At 33.6% G+C, this 11,298-nt stretch overlaps 1 protein-coding gene across 1 annotated transcript; it reads right to left on the bottom strand.

The window, feature by feature from the left end:
- Window positions 1-3,277: 3,277 nt before the first annotated feature.
- On the bottom strand, window positions 3,278-9,683 carry LOC114743389 (fatty acyl-CoA reductase 2-like). The gene is made up of 12 exons (XM_028931603.1): window positions 9,271-9,683; window positions 8,715-8,818; window positions 8,442-8,641; window positions 7,400-7,500; window positions 7,130-7,313; window positions 6,837-6,998; window positions 6,566-6,647; window positions 5,957-6,345; window positions 5,458-5,581; window positions 4,134-4,278; window positions 3,457-3,560; window positions 3,278-3,379 (listed from the first exon to the last, which is right to left on the bottom strand). The coding sequence occupies exons 1-12, from the start codon at window positions 9,668-9,670 to the stop codon at window positions 3,278-3,280; spliced, it is 2,097 nt and encodes a 698-aa protein (XP_028787436.1). The 5' UTR covers window positions 9,671-9,683.
- Window positions 9,684-11,298: the final 1,615 nt, after the last annotated feature.

Genomic DNA, 11,298 nt, shown 5'->3' with positions numbered 1-11,298 from the left:
TTAGACATTCTAACACACATTGTGTGCAATCATAATCAAACAAGGTCATCAATCATCTCAATTTCCAAGTTTTATTCGCTTAAGATCCCATCATCCCTTTCTACATCACGCACAGGCCACAACAACTCAACTTCAATTAATTATTGAAGCTCAACACATTCCAAACCCACCATGACAGTTGCAAATTCCGGGGAGAGGAAAGAGTTTCCAACTTACCCAAAGAGTAGTGTTCTCTCAAGCATATGGAGCAGAAGACGATAGAGAAGACTCCCTTAATCAAGCACAGCAGCAGCAGCAACTAAAGGAACAAGAAACCCAGAAGAACCAGAGGAGGAAACACCGGGGAAGAACGGGAGTTCGCACGATCGAAAGCACCCCACTTCAATCGTACACCATAACCTCAGCCAGCAAAGAAGAATCAACCACGGATTACTCCTCTCCCCGAATCCGTTGCAGACAGCGTCGATGAAGGGAGAAAACCTGAACACCGAACAGGGAAGGAGAAAGATATGCAGCAACCCAAGGCCTTGAGTGAAGGGGGTAATATGATGATGATGGTCATTGGCACACATACCGGCAACGGCCAAGGAAAAACAGAAAGAACGAGTGGTGATGGGTTTCAACTCTCCAAAGATCTAGAGACTTCCTCCCTCCGTAAACAAGATCAGAATAGAATAAAAATCTAATAGGAGTCTCCCCCCCCCCCCCCGCCCCAGAAGGGCATTAAGATAATCCACAATGTGAAAAAGGCAAAATAAAACTTGGATTTTGAAACAGGATGGATTCGTGCTTGGAACCTCTGGCACCCTTCATAGCTTCTAATATCACCAAGCCACAAGTTTCTTACGAATTACAATCAATAATTAAAATATTAAATTATTAATAACATTATATTATTATACTTACTATTTTTTTTCTATGTTTATTACTTTCTTTTGGGGCTATTACAGAGTTTTAAATGGGGGAGAGAGGATATTGGGAAAAAAAAGTGAGGGAGAGTAGAGAATTTTCCAATTAAATTTTTTAATGAGAGTAAAATAAGAAATTGTTATTAATTTAAAACATATTTATCAATTTCTTAATGATTTAATTAATAGAGCATTTTAGTTTATAAGAAAGCTTAACTAGCATCTTTTTTTTTCCAACTTAACTAACATGCTATATGATCAAAAGCGTAATTAATGCTCAATTTCGTTGTGTTTAAATTATGACTTGATGCTGTTACCGTATCAGTGATGCCATCAAATTGCACCTTCTTTAATGGTAAGGTTTTTTTTTTTTTTTTGATATTGACATTGATCAGTCCGCATTGTGTTTAAATTATTTAAATTTAATTTGGCACCATCAACATCAAAAAAAAAAATGACATGCTAAACGATAAATGAGAAAATGACGCAAGAATATGATAAAAATTACTAAATCTTAAATTAGAATTATTTTTTTTATCATTTAACAGGTTTTAATTATATTTGATTTGTAAATAACAACACATTTTTATGTAAATTCATAATTTATGATTGTACAATTTTCGAGTTCTTTTCTTCTTATCTTCCAAAGAAATTTTTTTTAAAATGAAAATTATAAATTTATTTTTATTTTAGATTTGCACTCATTAAAAATGAAGCACAATCAAAACGAAAATTTGTTTATAATATAAATTAACTACGATGATATAAAATTTGGGGAATTCTCGGTTCTTATATTTTTAACTTAGTTGTAATTTAGTCCTTATAATTTTGACTTGATTGTAACACAATGTTTATCAAATAAAAATATAGAAATTGAGTTGCATCGAGTTAAAGTGAAAAAATTGAGTTACAATTGAGCTAAATTAAGTTTAAAGATTTAACTGTACCGAGTTAACATTTAGAGATTGAATTATAATGAAGTCAAAAACAATAAGTATAAAAAAAAAATGTACCAAGTGTTGGGAAACCCATTAACACAAAAATAGAGAAAGAAATAATATTACCTTCAATCCTAAATATAAAATTTTAATTTGTAATACATTATAAACTAGGATTAATATATGTGATGTGTCAAACTTTATATGAATAGAATTATCATCAGTCTTTACAAAAAAAAAAAAAGAATATTCATCATTCTGTGGGGTGTTTGGATTAATTTTATAGAAGTGATTTTATAATATTTAAAACGAATATGTGAAATAAGTTTTGTTTCACTTGGGTGAAAATATTTTAAGTGTTTTTACCCAGCAGCAAACACGCCACACATTAGTGTCGGTGCGTGTCAATTATCAAGCTTCACATGGCTAGAGTTCACATCCACGTGACATTAATTATGGATAAGCTTTTAACTTGAAACAGACGCCAAGTTGATCGCAGCACTGATACGGTATCAGCATACCATCATGTCATGAATTCACGTCTCCTCCTTTGCTCCCAGTCCTTCTTTTTTTTTTTCCCCTCCACTGAAACCTTTAGGATATGTTTAGTATGAGAGAAATGAAGAAAAAAAGGAAAGGAGGAAAAATTTTGATGAGCTTGTTTTAAAAAAATTAAAGAAGTGGGGTTATAAAATTTTGATAAGAAGAATATGTAAAATAAAAGAATAATTAAAATAAATCAAAAAATTTTAATCCCACTTTTTCAATTTTTTAAAATGAGTTAATCAAAATTTTCCCTCTCCTCCCTTTCCCTTATACCAAACAAACCCTTCCTCCCATTCTCAGAGAGGTGTATAGTATTTTTTATTTTTAATATAAGTTATTTTATTAGATTTATTATAATATAAATCTATAATTTAATCTTTAATTTATTATTCTCTAAACTTTTTTTTTGGATTTCTCATCAAAGTACCACTTCGATCCTTATTATGAGTTATTTGTAACTCATATTCAAATACTGATAAATGCATTAAATTTTAAATTTACTCTTATTAAAGTTTTTTTCCTCTCGATGCTTACAAATTATTCTCACCTCTCTCTTCTTTCTCTCTTTCCACCAAAAATTAAATGAGGCTAAAATCAAAAAGCCATCATTAAATACCCTGCAAGATTTATATTTAGAACAAACAATTTTTTCTACAAGCGACTTATAATAAGGACCAGAGTGTGACATATAGAATTAATAGAGTTAATGTTTTTCTTAATTTTTATAAAATATCTTATAAGTGCCTTATAAATAAGGATTAGAGAAATATATATAAACTATGACTAACCTCTCACCCAAGGAGTTGGTGGCTGCAGAGCATGACGACCACATGAACTTGATTTGCAATACCATTTCCAGTGTGAGCATCCATCTCCAGATCAGCTTCACACTGTCCCCACCACTGGGATGAGCTTCCTCATCATGAATTCCACGTAACTTTTTCCATGACCTTCTTTGATTTTCTTGAACACCTCACATTCTATGATCTGTGTGTTCATCGTTATATCCATGTTAATTAGTATCTGCAAGTGATTGTGTTATATAATAAGGGCAAAAAACTCACTTCAGCTTTGAGTTTTTCCATAGCTGCTTCCTTGTCTTTTGCCTTGATCAACACAAAAACCTTTCCAGTTTCTGGAACCATCCTCAATATCTTCTCCACAAAAACTGCAAATTTGGATGCCTCTGTGTGTTAAATCCTCGCTATATCTAAACTAATAGAACTCAGAACATGACACCATCTTCAGTGGTGCATGTTCTATACCATTTCAGTGTTCACGTGTTCTTCACGTGATATACTACCTCCAATCCTTAATACAAAAACTAGTTGACTAATTTGAATAGATTAAGAAAGTTTATTAAATTAGTTATTTGTAATAAATAAGTATTATCTTTCCTATAACACCCCTGTTAATTATATCTATTAGTTAGAATTACCATTTAATAGAATCTTTAATATGTGTAACTAGTACAATGACTACTTAAAAAAATGGATATACATGAAAGACAAAGTAGATTTTGGTCTTATATTTAGGACCAATTGAAAGTCAAACTAGCTTTTATATATTAAAGACAGGAGGTAGTATGAAGTAACAACTTTAGGTGATGATAACAGGTAAGAAAATAGTCGTGCATCAGGACTGAAAATATCTTGAACATATATAATTTCAAAGAATTAAATGCACCTGACTTCTTCTGGGAAATTTCATGCAACAAAACAAAGTGATGAAACGGTATTACCTTTGGCCACAAACCCTTCAAGACTTGCTCTTGGGTTCTGAGGAGCAGCAGTACTGAGGTTTCCGCCATAGCTTTCGCTGATGTTCTGGCTACAAACAACACCACAACTCTTCTTCAACCTTTCAATCTGAATGCGCCTTTGATACTGAAAGTTAAGAGTACTTTTGGTCGAACATTAATCGTACGATGGGAATAAGGTTTGAAGAATCTCAGGGTGACTTTATAAGAGTTTTAAGGTGCAGAAGCTGAGAAGAGGGACCTGATCAAGTAAGGATTCATTGTTTTGAAGTGAATGCTGTAGAGATATCAAAACTCTTTGGTTTCTTTCAGTAGGTTCAGTACATGGCTCGTGCTCGTACGTTACACGTACAGACTAATTAAGTATTATATATAAAGTAGCAAAATGTGTGTCTGTGAGACATTTACATAGTTATTACTTGTTAGAGGTTGAGATACGATATCATTAGATACTGAGAGAGGCGAGCTGATATGGAGGGATATGAAAGAATATTGTGGAGAGAGAAAAGATTGTATGATTAAGATATGAGATATACGTGCTCTTGCATATATATCTGTCCCTTGTGATTTGTGAATAATAAAATATAGTTTTCACTCCAAATTTCACTTCACATGGTGTCAGATCGGAGATCCCCCAAACCGAATTCCGTACGATCATGGGAATCCCAGTTCCTTCCCTTTCCAAATGCCGAAATTGCAATCAAAGATCAGCTGACATTGAAAAAAGGGAAGCCGCAGACGTTGAAATACATGGAAGATGTGTTTAATTTCAAGATGAAAAATAGACAAAAGTTAAAGGAGAGTTAGAGAGCGTTCGTATAATTTAATGTCCCAGGGATGTTTCTGCGAATGTTAACAAGATCGAGTATGTATAATTCCCTATGGAGTTCTCTGATCTTTTACCGCAAATTAGGGCGGTCCAAATTTTTCCAGGAATTTTTAAGTGTACTATTAGTGTAAAAAGAAAATTCAATACAAACTTGAGAGGAATTCTTAATAATATTTCATATACACTCGGTAAGATGTTGATTACAATTTACAACCGCAGAAAGCGATTCCCTTTATCAAGTAACAAAGAAAAGCAGGAATGAGTGATCATTTAATAGTAATTAACGAAATCAAAACATATTGTTTCTTCTACATCATACGTACACTGATCGATCGACAAGCAGAACATCGAAATAAGCAATATAATTAAATACATGATAGTAGTTGATGAATATCAAATATCAACTGATGGAATTACTACTATTACACATAGCCCTTCCTCCTGAAGAATTCAACACTTCAAAAGGTGCTTTCTCACACCTGGGATATGAATTTTGGATATGTATTGCTCCCAATCTATGCTTTTCACATCAAATCCAAAGTCCTTCATCTCTTCAGCTGACATTTCTCCATATAGCCTCTGGGTATTTCCACAGTCAAACCTGCCAAACCACAGTACTTCACGCTCAATTCTACAAACTATAAACACTTGTCCTCTACAAACTGAATATTGTGTTGTAAATTGAGAATATAAGATGTTTAAAATCATGTAACTAGAGTATTGAGAAATAGGAACCGAAAATAATTAGTGGCTTAAAAAAAGAATAAAGTAAAGGAAGTACAGTGTGCTTATTATTGATTCCTGTTAAAGTGGAAAACTCTGAACAACTAAATCTATGAAGGATGATAAAAGTCCAATTGGGAAGTCAACGTTAAATATTGGGACTTCTGAACGTTATAAAGATTGGAAGCTCAAGTAGTGATAAGGTTTTCCTTTGACATTAGTATCATTAGACGCATCTGAGAATTTTGCATACCATGCCTTATAAAACATGTATGGCTCATAGAGCTTAGCCAAGTGAATTAAAAGCTGTGCTTTCTTTGTGGACTTCTTTTGGAGATTAGGTTCAAGATTTGTTGCTTGTAAGAATCCAGTTTGCCTTGCCATTTCCATTGAAATGTAAGAAGAGAAGTCATCCAAAGAGTTCAAGAAGTTCATCTTCTGAATGAGACTTTGATTCCCATTTGAGGACTGTGCCAATGGAAAAGACTTGAAATGGCGACGAGCATAATCAAACACAGCTCCAAATGAAATAGGGTTTGCCACAGAAGATCCAATGTGGTAGATACTTAAATCTGGTGTTGTGGCAGCCCCATGTTTCGCAATTGCCGCCATTGTGGCATTCGCAACCATATCTACTGGAATCTGCATGCATTCCACCTAATCATTAATCTTTTGCTTAAACATATATTTGCCACCCAGTCAGCATTCAAAGTCCTATTTAACGCAGCTAATAAAAATAGAGTTGGGTTAGGCCTGTTCTATTTTACTAGGGCACACATCTGTTAGTAAAATCAACCTGCATGTATATAATAAACCTAAACCTTTATTATTTGTGAATGAAAAATAATTGACCTAAACTTACCACATCTATAACCGCATTAGGGTCTCCAAGAAATCCAGGGAGATGACCCTTCCCATAATTAAATATAAGTGGATCAAGAACTCTGTTTTATGATGAAAGAAAGAAGAAGAAAAATTATATGATGAAAGGTAGCACAGAAAAATGCAATCACTAAAAATAATTATGATCATTTTATTCTTGTGTTTTGTCTTGAATAATTAAATATAAGTGGATCAAGAACTCTGTTCTGCAATGAAAAATGAAAATGGCGCACGGGAAGATAGGATGGGACCTGTATCCTTGAATCCAACCAGGGAAAGGCTCAGAGTAAGAGCTTTCAATCACAGTGGGACGAAGAATAACCATTGGTGTGCCATCTCTGAAGCTGCTTATTAACATCTCTCCCATCGCCTTTGTGAATGAGTACGTGTTTGGCCATCCGTACATATTTGCCCTGTTCTTATAAATATATACATATGTAAATTTATATATCAATATATTCTTTTAAGCAAAAATTATGAGCTAAACAAATTGATCTCCAATTTTCAAGTAAACATGTACATAAAAACATCCCTATGTGCGTACCTCTGAATACCCAAGTCTTTCATCTTCTGAGTTGCTTGATCCTGTTTGAGTGAATCCAGCATTTCTGATGCCAACTTTAGTTCAAAATCTATGTCCTGTTCTGTGATTGCCCTAACCCTTCTTTGTCCGATGTAAAGTGGCTTCTCCCTTATTGTCCCTTGTCTTTCTCCATCACCAACATAAGCTGAATATCACATATATTGGATTTAAGTTCACTTATTTATATAAAAGAAAATCAGTTATATGTTACTGTATGTTCTCGTCTTATACCTGTTGATATATGAAAGAAAAGACAAAGATTCTTGCATTTCTTCGCGAAGTTTAGGAGACGAAAAGGTCCTCTGGTATTTGTGTTTAGAGCCACATCGTACCTGAAAGTGAATTGATTAAGAACAGAGATTTGAGAATTTCCAACTCACATGTCAGTAGGGGTATGTTTTGTTAATTGCTTTTCTTCCAAATAGTATTTCTTCTACTTCCTTCCGGTGACCCAGAATATATAAGGCATTTTTGGAAGGATTTTTTGGGTTCACTGTATACATAAGTCATCACTTTCAAAATAATTATTTCTTATTTATCAATTTTACTCCCGCAATTCTTGTTTAAATAGGACTGTATTTTTCACAGTTCTCTCTCCCTCTTTCAAATCCTCAACTTTTGACAATTTAGTACGAAAGATTTAACTAATTAACTATATTTTTGGATTTTGATGAATTAGTTGAAAGTGACTTATATTATAAATCAAAATGGGATACTTCTAACCATCTCATTGGAAAGAGCAATTACTCATTAAATATAGGGAAAATTTCATTTTATGACCACTGTAGCTAATTAATATCAATCAACCCAAAAATGAAGAAAGAAATAAAATTATTTATACACACTCAGGCTGGTTTGTATGGATAGGTATGTGTCAAACTTCACATGGATAGAAGTCACATCCATGAGAAGTTAATCAGAACAACTTTAAATAGGCTTTTGATATTAAAAACGCCACCAATATGATTGTATTGATGTCATAAATTCACGTGTGTAACTAAAATACTACTAGTTGAGTTATTTGCATGAGAAAAGTTTGGTTCTAAATGTAAGTCATTTGTATGATGATAATGATCTTTTTCAATTCTAGCCATGTGAATACAATAAACCAAAGAAAATAGATGAGTGAAAATGCAAAACATTCTTTAATAAGGGCAAACGTGGACAAATTTATCAGTCTAATGTTTTTTTTTTCCTTTCTTGATATGCATGTGAGAATCACTTGTAAATAACTAACATATAGACCATATCAGAGTAATATATGATGACTAACCTCTCATCGAAGGAGGTGGTGGCCGCAGAGTTGACCACCACATGAACTTGGTTTGCAATATCATTTGCAGTGTTGGCATCCATCTCCAAATCAGCTTCACACACTGTCCCAGCCACTGGGATCAGCTTCCTCATCATGAACTCCACATAATTTTCTCCATGACCCTCTTTGATTTTCTTGAAAACTTCACATTCTATGATCTGCACGTTCATCACAATATGCATGTTAATTAGTATCTGCAAGTGATTGTGTTATATAAGGGAAAAAACTCACTTCAGCTTTGAGTCTTTCCATAGCTTCTTCCTTGTCTTTTGCCTTGATCAACACAAAAATCTTTCCAGTTTCTGGAACCATCCTTAAGATCTTCTCCACAATAACTGCAAATTTGGAATGCTTCTCTGTGTTAATTGTATTAGTCACTATCTAAATTAATACAACACAAACCATGACCCCATTGGTCAAAGGGCCTCTAATGTCCTACTCTCGAATGCCTTTGATAATGTCAGAATCTCCAAAGTATGTTTTTTTTCCCCCTTTTCCTATGAGATGAGTTACATTTTAATATCTTACAAGCATGAAGTTGTGTAGTTCTATTTTTTTTTTTTTTTTTTACGATATTTCAAAGAAAAATACTCTTAAATTAGAGAGTGGAGTATCAGAGGCGTGACTTCCCGACATGATCCTGATGAGTGGTGTTCTATAACAGATAAGAAAATAGGTATATATACGAGGAGTAGTCACGCATCAGGCCTAAAACTAATTTCAAGGAAACGCACCTGACTTTTCCTGGGAAATTTCATGCAGGGAAAAGAAAGTGAAACAGTATTACCTTTGGCCACGAACCCTGTTGCACCAGTGATGAGGAAGTTCTTGCCTTTAAAAAAGTTGACGATGCCAATACCACCTTGAAAGGGTTTGATTTCTGAAGGCATAATGAAAGACGTCGTCTTTCTGTTTCCTTCATCAACCAGACTCTCTCTTGGCTTCTCAAGAACACCAGTAATAATACTGAGGTTTCTGCCACAGCTTTCACTGTTATTCTGGCTCCAGACAACCCCACGACTCTTCTGAATGCGTTTTTGACGATATTCGAAGTTAAGAATACCGGTGGCAGAAACATAATGACAGGGGAGTAAGGATTGAGGAATCGCAGGGCGACTCTTATAGGATGATGATGAGTTTTGAGGTGCAGAAACTGAGGGGAGGGACCTCATCAGGTAAGGATTCATTGTTTGGCAAGTGAATGTCGCAGGGATACCAAAACTCTTTGGTCTCTCTCAGTAGGTTCAGTTCATGGCTCGTGCTCGTGCATCCGTGAGCATGCGTGTATATATACACACAAACCAGAAAAATTAAGGGAGAATTATAATCAGATCCTAAGAAAGGGATTTAATTACTCTAAAGTCTATTAATAAGTAAAAAGCATGTAATGACAAGTTTTAGAGTAGGATATGACAATAGGTTCAGGTTGGTTTAAGATTTTTTAATAATTAAATTTTTTCTTTGAGACCTTTTGATAATTCTCTCAAAAATTAAAGGAACGAGGTTATAAAATTTTGATAATGAGAGCGTGCAAGAAAAATTAATTAAAAGTTTTTAATAATACTTCTTTCATTTTTAATAACTCTCCCTCCCTCATCAATTAACGACTCCACTCCACCCATCTCTTTTTAATTTTACCCCACGCCGCTCTCTCTTCCCCTTACCCTGCCATTTCTCTGTCTCTCGTATTTTTTATGTGTGCCATTACCCCAGATAAATTTCAAGTTGATTTTTTTTATTCACAATATTTTATTTACCTTTTCATTTAATTGTATAAAAATGGACTTTAAAGGTAAATATCTTTAATATGAAAAAGATAGAATTAAATATATGTAGATATTATGAAAAAAAAAATCAAGAGCATGATGAAATATGAAGGTAAAAATAGAATAAATATAGATATTTACCTTTTAATTCTATTTTTTCAATTAAATGGAAATATAAGTAAAGTATTATGTACTACGAAAAAGATAACATGGACTTTATTTGAGTAATGGCATACGCCAAAGAATACAAATAAGAGGGAGATGAAGGGAAAAGGGGGAAGGGGATGAAGAGAGTGTGGAGGGGAGGTCGGGGAAATTAAAGAGAGACGGGAAGAGTGGGGTCGTTTATTGATGAGCTAGGGAGAATTGTCAGAAAAGTCCTTTTTACAAGAAGCCTTTTAGAAGAAATTTTTCATCCTATCTTAGAAGGGACAATTTTTCATTCTCTCTGTACGAAATTAATGTGATGTTAAAATTTAGTATAATTAATTAGAGTAATATTCAAGCAAAAAAAAAATAATTAAAGTAATATTGGAAACCACTTGAATTTTATAACAAATTTAATGGTTTTTTTTGTAAGGACATGTATCATTCTATTGGAGACAATCCTGTTCGAGGCATTATCAAGTACTAAAGGTAGGCACATCTTCCAGTAGGGATTCAAATCTTAGTTCTTCACGTTGTAGAAGACTAGTCTTTTCTGTTAGACCCAAACTCTGTTTGTTTTAATGCTTTTAATTGTTATTGGATGTGTGAATTAATTGAGGTATTTTCATAGGGATTAAATAAGCACGTACTCTTTTTTTTTTTTTTTTTTGCCATCAAAGAAGCACATATTTCTTAAAAAAATGATTAAAATAAGAGTAAAGATGCACCAGCACACTCTCAATTATTTTTGAATATGGACTCAGTACCCTAAAATATTTATTGGTATAATCTTGTCCCAATATAATAAAAACGGAGCAATCTCACCCTTGCGGCCTTACCCTAACAGTCCTTTTAATTCCATTTTCCTTCGTGACAGCTGGTTTTGGCCTATAATATGTTAC

The sequence above is a fragment of the Neltuma alba genome, unplaced genomic scaffold, assembly GCF_004799145.2.
Source record: "Neltuma alba isolate B1F8T4 unplaced genomic scaffold, ASM479914v2 tig00004011_pilon, whole genome shotgun sequence".
NCBI classification, from domain to species: Eukaryota; Viridiplantae; Streptophyta; class Magnoliopsida; order Fabales; family Fabaceae; genus Neltuma; species Neltuma alba.
This window is presented reverse-complemented; position numbering and strand designations above follow the sequence as displayed.